Source organism: Notamacropus eugenii, chromosome 3 (assembly GCF_028372415.1).
Source record: "Notamacropus eugenii isolate mMacEug1 chromosome 3, mMacEug1.pri_v2, whole genome shotgun sequence".
In the NCBI taxonomy this organism is placed as follows: domain Eukaryota; kingdom Metazoa; phylum Chordata; class Mammalia; order Diprotodontia; family Macropodidae; genus Notamacropus; species Notamacropus eugenii.
The window spans coordinates 296956674-296979015 of NC_092874.1; the positions used below are offsets into that span (position 1 = coordinate 296956674).

At 49.8% G+C, this 22342-nt stretch overlaps 1 protein-coding gene across 1 annotated transcript; it reads right to left on the reverse strand.

Moving 5' to 3' along the window:
• Positions 1-335: 335 nt before the first annotated feature.
• Positions 336-17984, reverse strand: LOC140532073 (SUN domain-containing protein 2-like). The gene is made up of 17 exons (XM_072650621.1): positions 17854-17984; positions 16977-17176; positions 16286-16420; positions 15941-16036; positions 15577-15670; positions 14015-14111; positions 13275-13370; positions 4590-4841; positions 4358-4435; positions 3589-3632; positions 3072-3237; positions 2536-2757; positions 2270-2354; positions 1945-2060; positions 1626-1793; positions 693-785; positions 336-449 (listed from the first exon to the last, which is right to left on the reverse strand). The coding sequence occupies exons 1-17, from the start codon at positions 17982-17984 to the stop codon at positions 336-338; spliced, it is 2187 nt and encodes a 728-aa protein (XP_072506722.1).
• Positions 17985-22342: the final 4358 nt, after the last annotated feature.

Sequence of the window (22342 nt, forward strand, 5' to 3'; positions counted from 1 at the left end):
ATGATGTCTTGACTCACACCTTCAAGATATCATACATAGCTCTGTATACACCTCCTGAGGGCAGGCAGGGCCTGGTAGGGAGCTGGGCCACCTGACCCTCAAGAGGATGGGGAGTGAAACAAATAGCTGAGCTGGTGATCTCCTCTCCATCAGAGAGGGCAGGGTGGGGCCAAACTGCTCCATGGTGGTAGGCTCCCACCTTGTATCTCTCCCAGAAGCCACAGTGGCCATAAGGGATGAAGTGTGGGAGAGGGCGAGAAAGTGGGATGAAGTGCTTGCTGGGGGAGGGGAGGGGCTGAAGGGGGAAAGAGGGGAAAGGCCCTGGGGGGGAGAGGCTAATTGGCAGGCTTCCCATGGACCCGGAAGCGGTAAATGCAGGTGTACTCAGGGTGACCCCAGTTGCTTAAGATCCGAAGTTCGACCACCTGGTATGGGGCTGTGTCATTGCCCTGTGGGAAGAGGAGACTGGGGTCAGGAAGGCTCGTGATCCCTTGGTGGACATCCTGACCCCAGAGCCCGTCCCCCCCAGGCCTTCTTCAGTGGCTGAATGTTATCCCTCAGGTTGCTATCAGAACCATGGGGTCCTGGCTCAAACTGCAGCTCCTAGCAAAGCCACAGCATCCCCATGGCTGGTGAACTAGCCTTCAAGAGCACCAGCCTCCCTGGGACACTGTGGGGCCAGCCCTCCATACCTGAAAGTGGAAGGTCTGAATGGACTCCCCAGCATTATCATAGGTAAAGTGCCCGAGGGCCACCCCTTCCGACTGTGAATCTTCATTTAGCCCCTACAGAGAAGGAAAAGCAAAGGGAAGGGATGGATGGATGGATGGATGGATGGATGGATGGATGGATGGATGGGAGGGGGTTAGAGGAAAGGTCATGCTGTTAGGACATGAATCCAGATCAATCCAGGGAGGCAAAGGAAGGGGAGGTTGTGGAGGAGGAGGTGGAAGAGGAGGAGGAAGGGGGTGTAGGGGGGGATACATTGGGGAGAGTAAAGGGGAGAAAGCAAAAGCCACCATGATGTTTCCTTCTTTGGTCCCCTCACCTTCCAGCATCTCTCACTAACTCAGTAGACAGATCCTTTTCCCTCCAAGCCCCTGGCCTCCTTCTCTGCCTCTTCCCCTAAGCTGCTGAATGGCTTTGGGACACACAATTTAATTGTAGGTGCCTCAGTTTCTTCATCTATCAGGATTTAGGTCCTGAAGCATCCTGTTCCCCTACACGTTTCTTCTTCTCCTCTGGCTCCACTTTTTTCACCCACATCCTCCTTATGAGGACATTCCAACTCTGCCCTAAGGAGGTGACTGTAGGGAATGGTGCTCATCATCCCCACTCAGCTCCCCCATGGGACACCTGGCCATGGAGGCACCCATGTATAAAGGAGTTGTATAAAAGGACCCTGAGACAGCATTGAAATCTTGACTGCTGTCAGCTGTCCTCTTCTGGCTTCTCTCTAAGAAGAGGGGGAGCAGGGAAAGGGCTGGTTGTGGAGTCCAGAGACCAGCCTCAATATCCCAGCTGTAAAATGGGCACATCCTTCCATTCCTCACCTCACAATGCTGCTGTTAAGAAATGGCTGTCAGGCATACTGGAATGGAGAGCTGCAAGGCTCAGATACTCACCAAGATGACAAAATCCTTGGGGGCGCTAGGGATGTTGCTGATGGGAGACAGGGCTTTGGGTACATGCTCCAAGGTGACAGCAGTGAGGTGGATGCGGGCAGATAATCGAACCACAGCAAAGCCCTGGGGGCCCCGGAATGCCCAGCAGTTGCCAGGGTAAACATCTGGCTGTGGGCAGAAGACAAGTCAGGTGACAAGTCAGGTGGGCAGCCAATGGAATAGATTTCCATTGTGTAATCCTCCCACCTTGAGAGCCCAGCCCCCACAGAAGGTGGGAGATGGCAGAGAGCCAAGCTGGGGGCCCTTTGTTCTGTCATACCTGGAGGATGGCTCTTGGGGACTGGAAATAGTACCACAAGGGGATGCCAAACAGACTGAGAAGGGCCGTCTTGGTATCATAGGTCTCTGAGCAGCGGCTACTGATGATGCTGGCCCCTGAAAGAACAAGAGGGAGAGAAGTGAGGTGGGGGCAGCTGAGGGCTGGCAGGACACAGAGGTAGTCCTGAAGATGAGGGGTCACTGCCAGGGCATCAGCCCTTCAACTGCCCCGTCCCATAAGGGGCATCATGAGTTTTTAATTCCTGCTGTCCCTTAATGGGCAACCATCATGTCCCCAGCCCTCTGGCTTTCTACAGGCTACCTACCTGAGGACTCCAGGGCATAATCCACTAGCCCAATGCGGTCTTCACTGTATCTCTTCAGGGCCTCATTCACAATCTGGTGCACATCCTAAAAGACAGGCATGGATGGACTCATGGGCCTAGCTGCCTGCAGAACTGGCCCAGCCCTTTCACCAGAGGGCCACGTGTGCTACCTGCTCTGCCAGGGCTTCCCCTTCCTTCCCTGGAGGCTCCTCTCAGGGCAAACCCATGACCTCCGACAGGCAGACAGGGAATGGGGCAGGCCTCACCTCCTCTGTGACCCCAGTCACTCCTTCCTTGTGAAGGGTCAGCCTCAGGCTGGCAGCAGCTTCACTGGCAGATTTGACCTGCCCTTCTGCCACCTGAGTGAGGATTCTGTGCTCCAGGTCCCGAAGTTGGGCCTGTACCTCCTCCAGCTGAAGAAGCCCAGCCTTAGCGCCCTTGTCTCGAAGAAGGTACTGACTGATCCAGGCTGGGAACTGAGACTCCACCTAGAAACCACCAGAGACCATCCACAAAACAGTAGAGGTAAGGAAGAAAGAGGGCCGGGACAGGGGACCTGGGGAGGGGGTGTCTAGAAAGACTCTGAGAGCTCAGAGCCTATGCATGTCTTCCTGGTGCCAGGGAAGGGACGGTTGTGAACCAAGTGACTGGCATTTTTCCACTGCTTTCAGGTCTACCAAAAAAGATCTCATTGGACCCCAGTGGACACCTTAGAGGGTTGGGTCTCCCTGGGCAGATGCTCAGGCAGCCCACCTTGGAGAGAGGGGCACATGTGGTCTAAGTGGTGGACTGGAGGACTCACATCACTGCGCAGGGCTGCCATCTTCTGTGGCCAAAGGTCTACTTCCTCTGCCGCTGCAGCCTGTCTCTGGCTCAGGGCTGCCAGTTCCTGTCCCAGGCCAGCCAGCTGGGCCTCCAGTGGACCCATAGCCTTTAATATGTTTTCCTGGAGGGCTTCTTGGGCCAAACTAGACAGTGACAAAAGGAAAAGGGAAGGGCAGCCACTGGCTAGTGACACAGGATAGAGTCAAGCAGAACCACTATCAAAGGGAAAGAACAGAACCAGAGATCTGGGTGCAAGTCTTCCCTGACATTTACTCCCTGTGTGACCCTGGGCAAGTCATTTCCCTCCCAGGCCTCAGGACCCTCATCTGCTCTCTGAGGTCCTTACCAGCTGGGATTAATCCTATGGACATGCTAACCCAAGTATTCTGGCTCTACTGACACCCCCCCAGAGAATCTCAGTGGTGCTTTCTCTGGTCTAGTTTTCTAGCCTTCCTTCCCTCCTCTTCTCTTTGCCAGTTAGTTTGGGGCCTTACCTCTGCCATTCAGATTTTAGCTGGAGCACCCAGCTTTCCAGCTCCTGTAAGGAAGATGATGGCACAATGAGACTGATGAAAACACCAAACCACACTCTGGGGACTCATTGTCTCCTCTGGGTGGACCCTCTGTCTGCTAAGGAGGATCTGAGTCTCTGCAAACTGTTGGGCTCCAGAAATCTTGACCTTGAGTTTGGGCTAGACCTTTCAAAGACTGGACTCCTCTCTTATCATCCCACCAAGAGGAGGCATCTGACAGAGACCCCAACTCAGCTGAGATTAGGCATGAACCACTTTCCCTAGAGTGGTGAGGTCACTTCTCAGTCCCTGAAAAGAGTTTCAAACTCAGCTGTTGAGTTACAGTCTTCTCATTGACAATCTTATCCCTCCCTAGTCTTCATGCATGGATGTGCTCAGTACAGGAAAGGGGTTCCAGAAAGGAGCTACAGGAGGAGGCTTAGGTTGCTTTAGATCAGTAAGCTCTCTGCTTATCCTTCGGACAAGGGGATCCAGAGTCCTCAGACAGGAGCTCTCAGGGACAATGAGTCAATCGAATATGCTCCCATACAAGTATGGAATCTGGCCAGAAACCTGTAAGCAAGTGTTAGGTCTACTGACAGCAGCACCAACATTTCCAGCTACAAGTGACCTCCCCCAAGACGTCTCTGCCCCCTCTCCCCCCCTCCCCGCACCCTTTCCCCCGCCCCCCCCCCCCCGCCCTCCATCCCCTGTGTCTCTGCCTCCAGAAGCGTCAGAGCTTCTGGATTACCTGGGATGCCTGAGAAATCTTCTTTAGAACATTATCCAAATCTTGCCGATGTTCTGCCCTGAGGGTGGTGAGTGCTTCCTGGAGACCACAAAAAAGGAGACAGGCATTCAACAAGACCCAGAGAACTTGGCAGGTCCTGCCAAGCCCAGAGTGCTGCCTCACCTCAAGACCTCTATGCCTTCCACTAGCTGGGCTTGCCGACCTGGTCTTCTTAGCAGAGCGTTCTCCTCACCTGGATGTGGGCAGTGGTGTCCCTACGGAAGTCCTTCTTCAGGGTGGGTTCCCATTGGCTCATCAGGCCCTCCAGGAGAGTTGAAATATCCTCGTGGCTCAGGCTTTTTCCACCTCCATTCCCACTGGCCCCCTGCAGCTCCAGCAACTCCAGCCTGATGGCCTCCTTCTGCCAACGTGCAGAGTATTCAGAAGCCAGAGTTTCCAGCCGCCTTTCTAGGGCATGAACCTTGGACAGGACATGCTGTTCAGCCTTGGGAACAAGGAGGAAAACACACAAAGATGAAAAGTCTCTTAGGAGGAGGAACAAGGAGCACTGGGCATTTGTTAAGCACCCACTGTGTGCCCGAGGTGGGGCTGAGTGCTGAGAACACAAGGACCAAGAAGGAAACCTTTCTTGTGTACGAAGAACTTCCATTTGAATGGAGGAGACAAGGACATTAAAAGCCACCAGGTCGTTTAACTGCTGTCGGCAGATTTCTTCATTTCACACTTACGCTATTTACAAAAACGTAAGCATTGTTGGTCTCCGCCTGAGAATGGAAGTTCCTGGTCAATGGGAATGGTTTCATTTTGGGTACCTGTGTCCCCTAGGCCGGGACCCGGCACTGAGGAAGTGCTTAATAAATACATGTGGGTTGACAGGCTGACTGGAAGAAAGAGCACCAGAATGAATTCTCAGCATGGGGGCAGCCATTTGGGTAGGGTCACCGAGTGTGAAAGGAGTACAGAAGACCAATGAGGCTAAGGCTGGAAAGACAGGGTGGGGCTGTTTTCCTCTGGGGGGCAAAGGGGAGGCCCTGCCATTGACTGAGGAGGGAAGTCACTTGGTCTGCTCTGTTCTTAAGGAAAGTTCCTTTGAGAGCAGAGTGCAGAACAGACTGGAGGCAGGGAGGCCACTCAGGACACTGCGGCAGTGAGCCAGGAGAGTGATGAGGGAGGGCCAGGGTCACCAGGGTCGAAATGTCGAAGAAGCTGAGAGAGCTCAGGGCAAAAAGCCAGGTCAGAGACCTCCCCAAGAGGTACAAAGGAGGCTAAGCATGCAGAAGGTCCCCTCCCCACCAACCACACAGCACAGGGGCAGAACCAAGAGAACAGAGGGAGGGTGGGCATTTTTGATGAGCCCAGCCCACCTCCTCTCTAACCATCTAGATAATGTGCCAGACCACATTCTCATGAGGAAAGCCAAGAAAACATCCCTGTGCGTCATTTCTCCAGCCCAGGGAAGCTTAAGAAATAAGAGAGCTGTGGACACTGAGGTGGGGGCTGGCCAGGAGCCCAACATAATGGCAGCCAGGACAGTGGGAAGCATTTCATTGCCCAAGGATGGTAAAAGGGCTAGAACTGAATCCCTGAACAGGAACAGATCCCAGGCTATCCTGGGAGCATGAAGGGGGCCAAATGACTCTTCTAGGCTACAGACGTAGGGCTGAGAGGAGCAGTTATGAGTGAGCGAGGCCCTAGCTGAGCACTGATCAAGAAAGGGGTTCTGCAAAGAGGTTCTGGACCTGAGCCCCAGAGCACAGCTGGGGGCTCAATGTTCACTTTTAGTCCTGCAGTGGGATACCTCGGGTAGGAGACCCAGACGCAAGAAGAGTCAATAAGTTCGGTCCCTCTGAACCTGCAGAACCTCAAAGTGTGCTAACAATGACTGAGTCCAATAACATTCTACAGAAACTCCAGCACCCGCAAGCCAGAAGACCTAAACCTGAGTCAGGAACTTGCACAACCCAGACAAGAATAGCAGTGAACAGATATCACCACTATGGAAGCACTGAAAGTTTGCGGACTGAACTAAGAAAGCCCAGAGGTGAGCTGAGCCCAATGCCAACATCAAGTTCATAGTCAAGAAATAGGCTGGAAGAATGAGTAAACAAAACTGAACCTGACCACAAAGGGCTACTATGGCTCAAGACAGAAAGACAGAAGAAGGCAATGACTTGAAGATATCTTTAAGCAAATCCTCCAAGAAAAAGGGTAGATTGGATAAGAGTTGAACAAGAATTCCTAGAAGAGTTAAAGAATGAGATAAAAATGAACAAAAAGTGATTTTAAGAGTGGAAGAGGAAAAATTTTTAAAAAGCGGTACAAGAAAGATATGAGAAGAGAATGAATAATTAGTAAAAGAGGCACAAAAATACTGAATTCCTTAAAAATTAGAACTGAGCAAATAGAAGCTAATAACTCTAGGAGACAACAACAAAAAATAAAATCAATTCAAGAGAAAATGTATAGGATCTCATACAAAACTCCAATGACCTAGAAATGGATTGAGGAGAGAGAATTGGAGAGTCATTTGTCTATCCAAAAGCCAGGAACAAAAAAGGAGCTCAACATAATATTTTAAGATATTACAAAGGAAAATGCCCAGATGTGTTAGAATCAGAGGGCAAAGTAGAACTTGAAACCACAAATCATTTCCTGAAAGAAACCCCTACATGAAAACTCCCAGCAACTGTTCTAAATCCAGAACTGCCAGGTCAAGGAGAAAATTCTGCAAATAGCCAGAGAGAAATAATCCAGTACTGTCAGGACACATGAGATTTAGAAGCTTCCACATTAAAGGAGTACAGGGCTTGGGATATCATATTCTGGAGTGGAAAAGATCTAGGATTAGAGCCCACAATAAGATTAAACTACCCAGCAAAACTGTGTATCGTCCTACAGGGGAATAAGGACCCTTCCTGAAATAGAGAACTTTCAAGCATTCCTGATGAAAAGACCAGAACAGAATAGAAAATTTGACATTCAAACACAGAACTCAGGAGAAGAATAATAAGGTGAACATGAGTGAGAAATCACAAGTCACTAAAAAAGGGCAAATTGTTTAGATCCCTTGTGTGGCAAGATGATACATGTAACCACTTCAGAATTTTATGATCACCACGGGTCCTAGAAGCAGTCTAAATAGATAGCGACCTGAATGACTGTATTATGTTGTGAGGATCTCAAAAGAATGGAAGGGTGGAGAAGAGAAATGCACTGGAAGGTTGTGGGGAAGGAGAGAAAGAATGGGGAAAGTTATCTCATAAATGGGGTGCACTAGAAAGAGTTTATACAATGGGAGGGACAGAAGAGGGGAACAGGCAACACGAACCTTATTCTCATCTGAACTGGTTGAAAGAGGGAAGAATACACATACACACACAATGAGATGGAGAGATTCATTTTACGCAAGGAGAAGTAGGAGGAAAAGCGTCTAAGAGAAAGGTGAGGGGGAGGGAAGAATGACGGGATAGATTAAGGGAGGCAAAGGTCAGAAACAAAAGACTACTGAAGAAGGGACAGAGTAAAAAACAAAAGGATGAGTGTAAAAGAATAGCATGGAAAAAAATATACATTTAATGAACACAACTGTGAATGGGAATGGGATGAACTCACTCATAAAATGGAAGAATACAGTTGAATGGATTAGAAACCAGAATCCAACAATATGTTATTTACAAGAAATATGCTTGAAACAGAAAGATACACAAATAGAGGAGTTGGAGAAAAAGAATGGATCTTACAGAATGGATCCTAAAGAATGGATGAGTCAAAGAACAAATCATAGAAATGGTTAACAATTTCATGGTGACAATGACATAACTAAATTTTGGGGATGCAGTCAATGCAGGACTTAGAGGGAAATGTATATTTTGAAATGCTTACATCAATCAAAGAGACAAAGAAACAGATTAAAGAATTAGACATGCAACTAAAATATTTAGAAAACCAACAGATTAATCCCTTCCCAATTAAACACCAAAATTAAAATCTTGAATCGATAGAAAGATGAACGAAATTGAAAGAACAAAACCCCAATGAACTAATAAATAAAACTATAAGCTTTGAGAAAAACAATTAAATAGATAAATCCTTGGCTAATTTAATTTTTACAAAAGAAAACCAAATTATTACATCAGAAAATGAAAACAGTGAATTTACAATCTATGAAGAGAAAATAAAAGTAATTACTAGGAGCTTTGTTGCCCAACTACATGCCAATAATAAAAATGAAAATCTAAATGAAATGAATTTTTCAAATATAAATAGTCCTGTTTAACAGAGCCCTTAAATAACCCCATCTTAGAAAAAGGAACGAAACAAGCTATAAATGATCTCTCTAAGAAAAAACCCCAGGACTAAATCAAATTTTTCCAAATGATTAAAAAGTAATCAATTCCAACACTAAATAAACGATTTGAAAAACAGGTAAAGATAGAATCTTATCAAATTCTTTCTATGACAAAAATATAATCTTGATACCCAAACCAAGGAGAGTCACGTCTCCCCAAGAAAGGGAACTATAGATCAATTTCCTTAATGAATATTGATGAAAAATATTAAATGCTAAGAAAGGAGATTACAGGAATATATCACAAAGATATATTGTGACACTGTGACCAAGCTGGATTGATACCAAGAAGTTGGGCCTGGGTCAATTATTAGGAAAACTATAAATGTAACTGATTATATCAATAACATAAACAACAAATTTATATGATTTCAACAGGTGCAGACAAAGCTTTTGACAAAATGCCTCATCCCTGTTGAAAAACACTAGAAAGCTCAGGAATAAATGGAGTCTTCTTTAAAATAAGTATTATCTAACTAAAACCAAGAGCAAGCATGATATGTAATGGGGATAAGCCTTCCCAGTAAGTTCACGGTAAAGGAAGAAAGTCCATTGCCAACCATTGCTATTCAGTGTTGTACCAGTTACAGCAACTGCTAGATATAGCAATAAGGCAGAAAAGAAACTGAAGGGAAAAAACTGCAATGAGGAACCAAAACTATCTCTTTTGGTAGATGATACAATGGTTTACCAAGAGAACCCTAGAGAGTCATCTAAAAAACCAGTTTAAAACAAAACCAGTTCAAACAATTACTTAAAGAAAGTTGGAAGCCCATCAAAACCATCAGCATTTCTATATATTAATCAAGAAAATCCAGCAGGAAGAGATAGAAAGAGAAATTCCATTGAAAATAACTGTATACAATTGTATACTGTATACAACCTGAGAGTTTGCCTGCCAAGACACACACAGGAACTATATGAACACAATTACAAAACATTCTTCATACGTAGAGATCTCAACAGTTGGAGATGTACTCACTCCTCGTGGGTAGGTCAAGCCAGTAGCATAAAAATGATAAAACTACCTAAATTAACTTATTCAGTGCCATACCAACTGAACCACTAAGAAAGTTCTTTGGTAGCAAAGAACTCATTGACAGAGGAGTGGCTTATGGATACAAGGAAATATGACTATGCTGTACGAAGCCACAACTCTGCTTAATTAGAAGACTTACATGAACTGGGGAAAAGTGGAATAAATGAATGAGGAGAACAAGAAAACAAGCACCACAGACAACCATGGAAATGGAAAGAACAGACATGACCCATGAGGATCTTCTTCCCTTCCCGTCCTGGCTAGGGTGGGAAATACTGGCAGGGAACCTGCATCTAATGCTGGGCTCGCCTGCTGTGTTCTGCTGAACTTTTCTTCCCCTTTTTCGTTTATTCTTTTGCTTAAGGGCTGGCTCTGTGGGAGGGCAAAATGGGAAGGATACACTGAGCAAGGTGGGTCACATGAAAGCAAAAGCTAGAGACAAGTCTTCAAAGTCAGTGGGATGTGTGCGTTTGTGTGTGTGTGTGTGTGTGTGTGTGTGTGTGTGTGTGTGTAAAGATGTACCTAATTCAAAATGATTTTCACTAGTAGATCACACAAACTTTTCAGGGTTTTTCCAAATTCCCTGCTTCTCTTTCTGAGAAGACACACTGGGAAAGGTAGGTTAAGTAAAAACCAATGATATCAAGAAAACTTTTGGAAACACACAACACGATGAGGAGACGTGAAAATGGTTTTCAGACTTTGTGGACATGGACAGGGTTAGAGTTGCTTTGCTTGTCCTGGCAAGGTAGAAGTTGTGGCACATTTCAGAGGCAGGAACAGCTTCCTAACAAGGTGAGTCACTGAGAGGGGAAGGAGCTGCCTCAAGAATTTGGGGGCCTCCACTCTCAGGACTGAGCTGAAGAGGGAGGCTGAGGGCCCTTCCTGATGTTTGCCGTTTCACGGGGCCACTGTTTGTATCCTTTAGTCACCACCCTCTTCTTCTCTTGCGCCAGTGGCCTATTTTCAGATCCAGTGTTGCCTTTGGTTTCTTTGCTTGCCAAGAGCCGCTGGTCTCTGAGGGAGGCAGCCTCTAGGATTGCTGGCCTTCTCACTGGAATGTGATGTTTTGGGGCAGCAGTCAAACATCCTTAGGAAACGATGCTATGAGTCAGTGTTCCTTTTGCCGTGCCTGAGTGGTTGACACATCTGAAGAGGAAGGACTGGAGCTGTTGGAGCTGTACGGTATGTTTTTTCCCCTTTTGTCCCCCTTTCTTCTAACTTGCTGGATTTTGACCTTTGTGGGGCCCAGTCACTGATCTGGTCCTTGATGCTGAAATGATTCGTGTAACCAGCATTTCTCATTCCGTGAAGATGGTCCTTTGGTTTCGTTGTGACATCTTTTGGTGCTGATCATGTATCCTGTGCCTGGGGACTTTCTTACTGACAAATAATAGTTGTGTCTTCTTCCCTTGCACGTTGTTTTGTGGACTTAGTACAATGACAGCCAACAAACACTGATACACTCCCACTAAGTGTAACAGGCTATGCCGAGTGTTGGGGTCACAAGGACAAAATGATCTTCTCAGCTTCCTCCTGGACTTCCTTTGCCCTCTGTTGCCTTATGCTCATTTGGAATAGCAACTATGGGGTTTTTTAGTTGCCTTTAAAAATGTGATGAAATCTAATCCTTGAGGCTGATTTGCCTCCTCCAAATTCTTCTGCCTGTGAGTGATCATTCCACTGATTGTTTTCCCCCCCACATCTGAAAAAAAAACTCCTTGCAGCTGACATGAGAAGTCAGACAAATCAAATTCTGACACTGGCTGTGTCCAAAATCGTGGACCTCATTGTGCATCTGACATCCAGCACCTCATCTGTTGCTGTTTCTAGAGCCATGTCCTTTATCCCACCACTCCATGTCACCCCTCAGATTACACTGGAATAATGTCAACCACTTAGACTGTGGTTGGACTGTGTGAGGACTGAGGGAGACCAAGTACTCTTTGTCCTTCTCTGAGGTCCCCTGACCTCTGTCCACAAACAGAAGGTGGCTGCAGAAGGCAAAGGTTGTTTGGTCTTTTTATCTGCTTCCCAAGTCATCATGACTCCCCAAATCCAATCACCTGGTGGCCAAGCTTCTGGTGGGCAGACACCAGGATCTGCACACAGCCTTCAAGTCTTCCCAGCTTGATCAACTCTGATAGTCTGGGCTCTGCTACCAATTTCTGGAGACCCCCCCCCCTCCAGAATCACTTCACTGTGTGACAAGGTGTTAGGGAAGGCCTTTTGGGGGAGGCAACTATGATTTCAGTTGAAGGCAGCGGGGGAACGCGGGAGGCTGAGTCTTGAGAGGTTGGCATTGAACTGCCCCAGGTCCCAAAGCTAGCAAGTGGCAAAGCTCAAACTTGAGCCCAGGTTTTCTGACCCTGGCTCCCCAGGGATCTGCATATCCAAGGTGAGAGAGTCTCCTAATGCTGCTTGTGAGTGGCCCTGGTGCAAAGATTGATGAGTTTGGAGATGGAAATCCATGGATAAATCGAGGTTACTAAATGAAGGCTTCATTATAGCCTGGATTTATATTCTCATCTCTTGCCCCACAGCACAGACCATTAAGAAGAGACTGTCACCACTGAGATGAATGACCTATCTTCTGCATGACACACACTTGGCACCCAAACAGCAAAGACAAAGAAATGGAAACTACTGGCTTGCCCCCGAACTGGGCAAGAGCTGAATAAATTATGGTGTAAGGATTGAATACAACCGTGCTCTAAGAAACAATGAAATAGGTGGTATTGAGAGAAACCTGAGAAGACTTTGTATGAACTGGTGCAGAGCAGAGTGAGAAGAACCACAAAGAAGCAACTTTGAAAGACTTTAGAACTCTGATCGATGCAGTGACCAAGTACTTTTCTGGAAAATGACCCAACTTCTGACGGAGAGATGGTCTCAGGAGGCAGAAGGAGACATAGATCTTTTAGACATGGCCAAAAAGGGACTGGTTTGCTTAACTCTGCACATTTGTTACAAGTGGTTTGCTTTTCATTTTTCTGAATGGGTGGGAGAGGGAGAAGGGAAATAAAACAGACTTTTGTTCATTACAAAATGGAAACAAAAGCAGCTTCCTCTGGCTAATCCTGCTTCCCCCTCCTCTGATGCCTCATAGTGCTGCAGAGCTGTTTCAAAGACAGCGCTAGGAGAGGACACCACCTGGAAGATCCTGCCAGGCCAGAACTGTCTTCAAAGATGGTATGGTAATAGTCTGTATGGCTGCCATAGAAGAAACAGCATAGCCAACTCCCTCTACTGCTTCACTCCCATCTGTCCTGGTAGATCTCCATTGTACCTAGTTGTTTCCTCATGACTCGGGGACTCCTTCAGGGCAGGGACTGTGGGCTTGTTTGTTTGGGTTTGAATTCTTTCTTTGAATTCCCATCCCTTAGCACAGTGCCTGACACACAGTAGGCCACACTTAAGAAATGGTAGTGGACTGAGTGATTCTGGGGTTGATTGGAACAGACTTGGTTGTGAGCAGACTGCCTGCCTGTCCTGCACAAAGTGTTCCTGGCACTCACCCAGGCACTCACCTGGAAATATGGGGTGGATTCTCCTGCTTCCCACACCTCCTCTCTCCTGTTGCTGCCCTTTGCTGCCCACCAGGACAGCATAGCAGGGTGGAATGTCTGTAGTCCATAGGGGTAAAAATACCAAGCACCTAGCACATGGGAGGAAAGGCTAATGAAGGCAGAGGCTGAGGCACCAGAAGGGAAACATGTCCAGGATGAGGACCTACACCTGGACTGTGTCTGGCAGTGTCACATCCACATGGGCTCAGACCCTGGCCCAAGGAAGGTGCATGCATTATGGGCCCCATGATCTGGAAGGCAAGACCCTTCAGGAAAGGCATCTCTCATGATCCTTTCAGGAGTCATTACACACTTTTGGATTATGAGAAAAATGAGGGACAAGAAGCAGCTGGGGAGAGGACATGGAGAAGTCCTGCCTCCTGGTCCCAAGCCTGGTCCACATACAGCCCTGTCTCTTCTGGAGGATCAGAGTGCTTTCAGGAGATGCCAGCTGAATAGAGGTCCTGGTAACTGACAGCTTGTGGTGTCACCATTCCCAAGCTGGGCTTCATCTCATAGTAGGGGGTAAGTGATGTCATGGTTCCTGAACAGAGTACAGCTCTTTTGGGACCATCCAGGGAGGACCACCCTGTCCATTCTCCCCAGTGAGAAGGGGCAAAGGCCTCCAGAGCTGGCATTGGCTGTGTCCTGCCCAGCTAACCCATTCATTGTGGACTCAGCTCTTCTACCAGTTCCCCCACCCTCAAGTGCCTTGACAGTGACCACTGAGGGGGCAGATCAAACACCCATGTAAAGCCAGCACTGTCATAGTAGGCATGCAGCATGAGTCTGGGAGGCCTGCATACAGAAGATGCACAAGAAAGGCTTGTGGGATTGGATCAAGAGGAGGAGACACAGGCCGTCTATCCCATTTCAGGCACAAGAACTTTCCCATACAAGGCCTGGGTCCCTTTTCCCCTAAAGGCTAAAGGCTCCCCTTCAAAGCTCTGTCTTCCAGACTTGCGTTCAGCAGCCCTGCCCCCAAGCCCTTGTCTGTCTGGGCTGGCAGGGTGCCCTGGGGACTCAGCAAGGCTCACCGTAAGCCAGCGAAGCCAGAAGCAACAGCATCAAGAGAAGCAGAAACAACTTCTTCAGAGTTGAAAAGCTCCTGGATTTCATGGGGATGAAGGAGGAGACATTAGTGCCTGGTCTTCCCCACCAGATTCCTGTGCGACCCTCCCTGAGCTGCTGAGGAAACCAACAAAGGGTGTGCCCCCACCCTGGGACAGCTACGATGGGGAGCTCTGGGCTTTTATGGACAGCCCTCGAGGTCAAGTGGAAGGAGAAAATTTGACCTTGGTCAAATGTGTGAATGTTGTTATGAAAGGTGACAGGGCTGGTGGAAGGCATCTCCCTCCCAGGGCTCTCAGGAATGTGCTTATATGCTAGTGAATTGGGCAGGCTTCTTTTGGCTAAATCATTTCAGTGCTTGTCAAATTGGGACTTGGAAGGAGTAAGCCCTGACAAGGTTGGCTAGTCTCCCTGGGCCTAGCCTGTGGCCCCAAGAATCCAGAGCTAGATAGGGAACCTGCAGCCTGGAGATCACATGTGGCACTTGAGGTCCTCAAGGGTGGCCCTTTGACTGAATCTAGACTTCCAAGAACAAATCTCCTTAAGAAAAGGATTTGTTCTGTAAAACTTGGCCTCAGTCCAAAGGTTGCACCCCAGGACCTAGAAGGCTACATGTGGCCTGGAGAGCGCAGGTTCCCTACCCCTGCTCTAGAGGCTCCTGGACACAGCCCTGGAGGCTGCCTGGAAACCTGGACATGACCCCCCACAGAGAAACTGTAAGGATGGCCTGGCTACCCGAAGGACTGGGAAGAGACTACAACCCCTGGGAGCTCAGGACTTTCCAACTGGCCAAGGTGAAGCCACCAGAGTCAGTGGAGATGAGAGGCAGGAACTACTGAGGGGACAGCTCCTCCAAGATACTCAGGAATAGAGCAGCACCTGTGCTCATGGGGATTGGCATGTGCTGGGGAAGGGTTAACAAGCAGTTCTGAAGGAGGTGAAGGCACACACAACTTGTCCCATCTTCTTCTTCAGTCTAGATACCCAGAGGAGCCCTGACTGGTAGCTGACACTCAGGAGCAGGTTCAAGCTGGTTCCAGCTGATTCCAGCACACCCCTGAACCTGACCTGACCTTCTGTCATAAGATTCATGGCACAAAAGTCTCAAAAGCTGAACTGAGCTCAAGGGTGGTGAAGCTTTTTCAAGCATGGGTTCTTTGGTTCTGGCAGAGCCCAGGGAGGCCTCACTGACCTGGTTAAGACAAAGACGTCCAGCAGGGAGGCAGCTGTGGTCAGGCGGTAGCAGGTAGTGCCCAGCCACCAGTAGAACAGGCCAAAGAGCCAACCTGTAAAAGTCCCAGCAGAGGGGTTCAAAGGCTTCGCCCTCCTATCCCAGAGTTAGCTTGCTCCCAGCCTGCCCACTCTGCAGCTGCTCCTTGAATCTCCCAAGGCTTTCTAGCTGTGCCTGGGGATCCTGCCATAAAAGCCTGTCTCCACACACTGTCCTAGGGTTAGCACCCAGGCCTGGTGTGCCCCAGCATAGGAATGAGGAAGCTCTTATGGGCCCACAGCAGGGACTGCCCTGGGCAGTGTGCCCACCCACTCCCAGAACCCACCTGGAAAAGTGATGGCCACCCACAAGAAAGCGCCAACTTGGGAGGCAGCATTCCTTAATGAGGATGCTGAGCCAGGCTGGTCCATAAGTGTGTGCCCTGCAGGAAAGTGAAGACATGAGGAGCCACCCAGAAGGAGACACAAGTGGGCCTCAGGCATCCCCATTACCATGCTGAGGCTTGGGCCCTCCCAACCTCCAAACCCCCACCTGGAGCCAGACTGCAGAGCTCTCTCTCCTTTTATCTGAAATCTATGTTCTCCCCATCCCCCCTGGATGGGGCACCCTTCAAAGTACACGGGGCAGCGTCCAGGGGATGGAGTTCCAGTAGGCAGGAAGTGCTGCCTACCTGCAGAGTCATCCTCCGAGGAGTATCCTGAGGAAGATCCATAGATATCATAGGTGACTTTGCCCTCATTCAGTCCATTGATCTTACTCTTCTCAGCACCTCCCAGGCCTCTCCTCCTCCTCACCAAGTCCCCACCTGCACAGAGCATGGAGGTGCCTGATAAGCAGGGAGCTTCAGGCTTCCAGCAACAGCAGCTGCCAGAGGTGGAACACCTGGCAGAACTTTTCAGAATTCAGACTTCCCACCCCTTTGGGGGTCTGAACCCAGAAGCCCCCCCCATGTGGTTTAGGGCAGGAATGGAGTTCTGCACAAGGGCAAAATCTGGCCCCCTTCCTATTTCTGTATGAGGTAAGAACACTTTTTATGTTTTTAAGTGTAATGGAACTTTACTGAAACATGTAAAGATGATTTTTAGCTCATTGGCTGCACAAAACCAGGTGGCCTTCTGCCTTAGGAGGCATGGTTATTGTCACCCAGATCTGGAAAAGTGCCATCTATGGGACTGAGGGGCTTCAGGAGAATGGAAGGATCTCCCACCTGGGAGGATCCAGGGAGATGAGCCAACCTGGAGGAGTAAGGTAACTCCCAACAGACACTAGCCTCCTTAGGAATCTTTAGAAGACAGGGAGGAGCTTCCTTCCTTCTCCCCAGCCCAAGCCCTCGGGTTTGTCAAGCTCTGGCCAGAGCTCACCATGTTCACTCCAGTAGACATCGCTGTCCAGCTGATCTTGTAGGATGGAGCTTTTGTCCACCGAGGCGACCCGGGGGCCCCTGACGTAGGACTCGCTGACCACTGATTCACTGTAGTAGGTAGTGTGAGGATTGGAAGCAGGGCCCAGGTGAGGGGCTGGTGAGAGGCGTTTCACACTGCCAGATTTCCTCTTCAGAGTCCTGGGGGGCGCCAAGCATGAAGAGCAAAGGAAAGAGGGTGAAGGAGATGAAGCAGGAGAAAAACAGGGGGAGAAAGGCCTGGAGGAGGAAGAGACTTTCAAGGAGCTTCTAGGATGAAAAGAAATGATCCCCAAAGCCCTCTTCTGTTCTTATTCCTTCAACAGATGAATCCTTTATAACATTGGAACAAATCCCCAGCTCCCATGGGCCAGGCAGGGCCTCTTTCCAAATGGAACCACCATGATGAGGTACAAGAGGAGCTAAAGCCACCTGAACCTGTCTCCTCCCCCACAGGTCCATCACCCCCATGGCTTCCTATGCTCTTGCTAGGCCCTGCAGCTCACCCCAGAAACCGTGGGTACTGGGCCACAGGGTGGTTGTTCCCTGCCCAGCTTTAAGCCTCAGTTTCTGGCCCTCTCAATGCTCAAAGTCACCCCTCCCTAGTTCCTGTTCTCAGAGAGTGAAGGCAGCAGCAGCCCAGGTTGGGGTAGAAGGGGAAGAGACGGTGCTGGGGACAGGAAATTCTCGCATTTGTGGGGAAAGAAAGCACTAGAGTGATGTTTCCACCAAAGATGGGGGCAGGAAAGAAAGGTGCACATGGAAGCTGGCCAGGCCCTTGGCTGCCCTGAGTGGTTGTGATCTGGAAGATGACCTAGGGTCGCTGTGGAGTGGCTTACCTTAAGGGACTGTCCTTGAAGGCAGTGTGCTGACCAGCCACCAGGGAACTTCCTCCACTGCTGCTGCTGCTGCTGCCTCCATCATCATCAACATGGTAACGATGGCTCAGGCGCTGACTGCGTCGAGACATCATCAAAATCTCACTCTAGAAGTGCTAGAAATTCCTGGAAGAAGCAAAAAGTAATGAGAAGCTGTGCTTACTGACTGACTAGGTGTGATTTTCTGGGACCCCCTGAGAAGAGCCTGATGGGGGAGACGTTGAAGGGGAGGGATGGATTCCTCCAAAAGGAAAGCTGGCTGCACTGGGACAGAGAGGCGCTTTCCTAAAGAGTTTCTGAAGTGTCTCCCAGACGCTGAGGGTGGCTGCTCACCAGGGCCAAGCCTGCCAGCTTTGTGCCTGAGCTGGCCGTGACATCTTCTTGCAGGTGGCTTCCCTGGTGAAGCGCTGCCCCCACTCTCTCTCCAGCCTCCATTTGGAATGTCTCCCTTGGTGTCTTTACTGAATCTGGGGTTTTGACACTTGCCTTGGGATTGTTCTCAGGTCGCTTCGCACACACACAATTTCCTTCTCGCCATAGTTGTTAACTCTGAGGGAAAGGCCTGCTTTCCCTTCCATGTCTTTGTTTCCCCTCATCCCCAACAGCACCCAGTTCTGTGATCATTCTGGAGGGTGGATGGGGTCCAAGCTAACCATCAGATACTAACCCCACCCCTTAGGTCATGTGTTTCTTTAGTAAGAGCCCTCAATGGACAACTGGATTATTGAACTCATTTTACAAATGAGTAAACAGACAAGTGGTAAATTCTCCAGGGGTCCCCATACCTCTTTGGAGGAAGAGCCTCCAAGCAGGCCCTGGGCCTTCCTGTCCCCCAGCTCCCTCAGCTCCAACCTCACTGCCTCCTCAGGGATTTCTGAATTGTCAAGGATTGCACAAGCAAAGTTTCAGTGACAGAGGGCTGATACAAAAGGGAGGCTGTCCCAGCCTTAGGAGACATGGATGTCATGAACATGAATTAGACCACCCCTAACTCAGATTACAGACGAGACCAGGTTGTAGGGGATCTCAGCTTGGTTTCCTAGTCTATCCATGCTATAAAACCATCTCTAATATACCCAACCTTGATTTTGGAGGGCCTGTGACCTTTGCCAGAAGCTGTATTCTGGGGGTTACTGCTTTCATTTCCAAGATGCTTGCTTGGGTCGTGGGACAGAGACCCCAATGGATGTCTCTGCCAGTTGGGAGAACAAGAAGGCCTGGTTTGGCTAGCAGGGAGAGTTCCTACTAGACTTGTCCTAAAAAGCAAGAAACCACATGTCTCCCTGGCTAAGGAAGCCCATTTGGTCGACCCGTGAGCTTCTCTGAAGATGGGGTGCCCACTTGGCAAGGACAGGAAGAGGGAAATCGCCAGCAGCCAAGGCAGACAGCTGGCCTGATGTCCCTTGCTAGCTTCCACCCCCACATGGTAATCAAGTCTGCCCCACTGGAGTCTTTGAATGCCCACCCACTCGGGCATCAGCATCAGCTCTCACCCTCCCTCCCCCATGCTTGGGTGGAGTCTTTGCCCGAGGCCTCAAACAAAGCAGTACAGCTAGTAGTCAGGCTGTTGTGGATACAAACCTAACCACATCCCAGGGGAGGCCTGAAAAGGCTGTATGGGCACCCCCCAAATTGCCAAGGAAAGCCCCCGGTCTGCCAGGTAGCCTTATCTTCAGCATTCCAGTATCATAAAGACAGAGAATCTAAGCTCTTGACTATTCTGAATTCTACAGTCAAAGGGAAAAGCCAACCCTACCCTCTGTCATCATAATCTAATCCCTGCTCTGCCCTCCCCCCCTCAAAAAACCCCCATGTTTTGAACAGCACAAGGCATGGTTGCAGGCCCAGTAAAGGCAGAACTCTCTCTCTGCTACTACTTCCTATGCTGACCTACAACCATAGAATATTAGTATTGAAAGGGCCCTTGGAGATTTCAGAGGCAGTCACAGTACTGGCCCCCAATAAGGTGGCGCTCATCAAGAAGAGTCCTTTGTTTTCATGTGAGAGGATAAAAGCCCAGTTTAGAAAGATACTGCCTCATCTGCCATCACATGGTCACCAGCAGGGCCAGGGTGGTGTTAGAACCTGGGGCACCTGCCCCCTACATCCCTCTGCTTTATCCTGACTCACCCCACTCCATCCTGTTATGTGCAAATGAGAGCTGATTTTACCCACAATCTCACTAGTCTCCCACAGTCTCCTGGGGACTGTCAGGCCAAGATGCTACCATCCCCCTGCCTTGAACCTTCACATGCCTCCCCAGCCAAGTGACTTTCATCTGAAGGCCACCTACTGTCTTGCTCTGGCAGTCACTGACCCACAGGGATGGACTCCTGTTGGCTCAGGCTGGTGAGCACACAGGATCTGCCCAGACTGTGAACAGAATTTGCAGGGCCAGAGATGGACAGACTCTTCCAGGCTGCCCAGAAAGGGCCTGGGGGATTGGCAAGGTTTCATCCACAAACATTGACACTTTTCAATAGCTCCAGCGTGGAGCAGCCTGGCCTTCTCTCATCTGCCCAGCGATGACCCACAACACCCTCCACAGTCCTTTTCAGGAGCTGCTAACCCAAAGAAAAGGGATCACTTGCACGTGCCGGGAGTCTGAGTTTGGTTCAGCTCTGCAAAGTTCAGGGGAAGTGGAGGGAAGTGGCCAGTGGCCTGAGAGGATTTCCTTCAGGGAGGAACTAGGAAGGGGGCCATGATGCTCTGGCAGGGTCACCCAGTGAGCCAGGGGCAGCAGGGCCTTCATCCTGGGAGGATCATCCCCGGGCTGGGGATGCCCCACGTTAGAGGGTAAGCTGGAGGGCAGCTGGCCTCTGGCACTGGGAGGATGAGCCTGGCCAAGACCAGGCAAAGAGTGGGTGATGAGTCCCAGTCTGGCCAGCCAAGGGGGGCATCTGGGGCCAGGGGACAGGGTGCATCAGGTCTGGGCACGGGACTGTTGCCAGCTCTCCCACTCTCTCCAAATACACACAAGTCACACAGACACGTGTATGCACACACTCACTGGGAAAATCAACACAACTTTGGCCCAGAGGGAGGTGGAAAGGCATGCCAGGCCTTGGCACTGGGAAGTGAGTCCGGGCCTGGGCAACTCCATTTTGGGGTTGTTTGTGGGGAGAGGAAGCAAGGGGGCAAGCAGGCCTGGCACCGAGGGACCCAACTCAGTTACCGACATCCCTGGATGCTGGGGATTTGGGGGAGAGGTTAGGGGATGAACCAGAGGCAGCTGCACCAGGGGCAACTCTGGCGGGAGAGCTGTGCCCAGGTTTGGGGGGCAGACAAGGGGAGGGGCCGCCTCTGTGCCCAGGTTTGGGGGGGCGGCCGTGTCCTGGCACAGAGGAGGGCACCGTGCCCGAGCCCTGGCCCCTCCCCCGCCCCCTCCTCTCCCGGCCCTGACCCGCCCGGGTACATGCAGAGAAGGTACCTGCAGAAACGGCTCCGACCCTCCCCCGCCCGCCAGCCGCGATCGCGTCCGCGTCGGCCGCTACCGTGGACACGCGGGAGGAACATTGGGGGAACGCGGGGCGAACGTGGGGCGGGCGGACAATGGGGCGCGGGGGCAAAGCGGTGGCGAGCTGGGGCGGGGGCGCGCGCGGGGAGTGGGTCCACGTAAACCTCGTGTGTGAATTCCACAAGTACCTTAATATCTGTTTTATTTCTCAACATCCTTTATTTGGGTGCCGATTAGACTACCTTCTTATCCTCCCACTCCAGCTCTTAAAAAAATGGAAATAACTTGAGAATGGTTGGAATCATTCGATTTCCCATAATTAGGTCTAACTCGCTTCAATATTTTAGATTCAAGTGTAAATTTCTGCGTGTGTGTGTGTGTGTGTGTGTGTGTGTGTGTGTGTGTGCGTGCGTGCGAGTGCATTGCAAGCAAGCTATGTTGCAGGTAAGAGAAAGTACAAGGAAGGGATTGGCATAAATGAGCTGATACAATCTTCTCCTTTACTTCTATTTTCTCTTTTGAGGAGAATGATCTCTGGGATAGGAAGGATCGGACACCACAATGGATAATGGGGAATGGAAGCCCCAGATCAGTGTGGAGGTGGTAAGTCCATTCAGCTCTGTATAATCTGAGAAGTTCTTGCTACATTGTAGGGACTGAGATACAGAAAGAGCAGTGAAGTGGCCTCTGTCCTCAGAGAGCGTCTCTTCTGTTCCGTGTACATGAATGAGTCAGTATGAGGATGGCGAGAACCCTGACAACTGGGGCAGGGAAGGCATCGGACAAGAGGAGGCTGCTGAGATAGGAGCATGAGGATCCTGAGCAGTCTTAGCTATGGGCTCGCCACCAGGTGGTGACTTTTGGCCATGGCAATTCCTAAAACAAAAAGACAAAATTTGTGGGCATCCCTCTTGTAGGACTCCAGTGATAACAGACAGTGTCAGAAAAGGAAGCAGAAGGTGGCTATGAAATTGCAGCTTTGAACCTCATTTT

Coding starts and splice junctions, on each gene's coding strand:
- LOC140532073 (XM_072650621.1), bottom strand. CDS start 17,984: ATGTCTCGACGCAGTCAGCGCCTGAGCCATCGTTACCATGTTGATGAT. Junction 2,061..2,269: donor TTATGCCCTGGAGTCCTCAG/GTAGGTAGCCTG, acceptor TTGTTCTTTCAG/GGGCCAGCATCATCAGTAGC. Junction 786..1,625: donor CCAAGGATTTTGTCATCTTG/GTGAGTATCTGA, acceptor CCTTCTCTGTAG/GGGCTAAATGAAGATTCACA.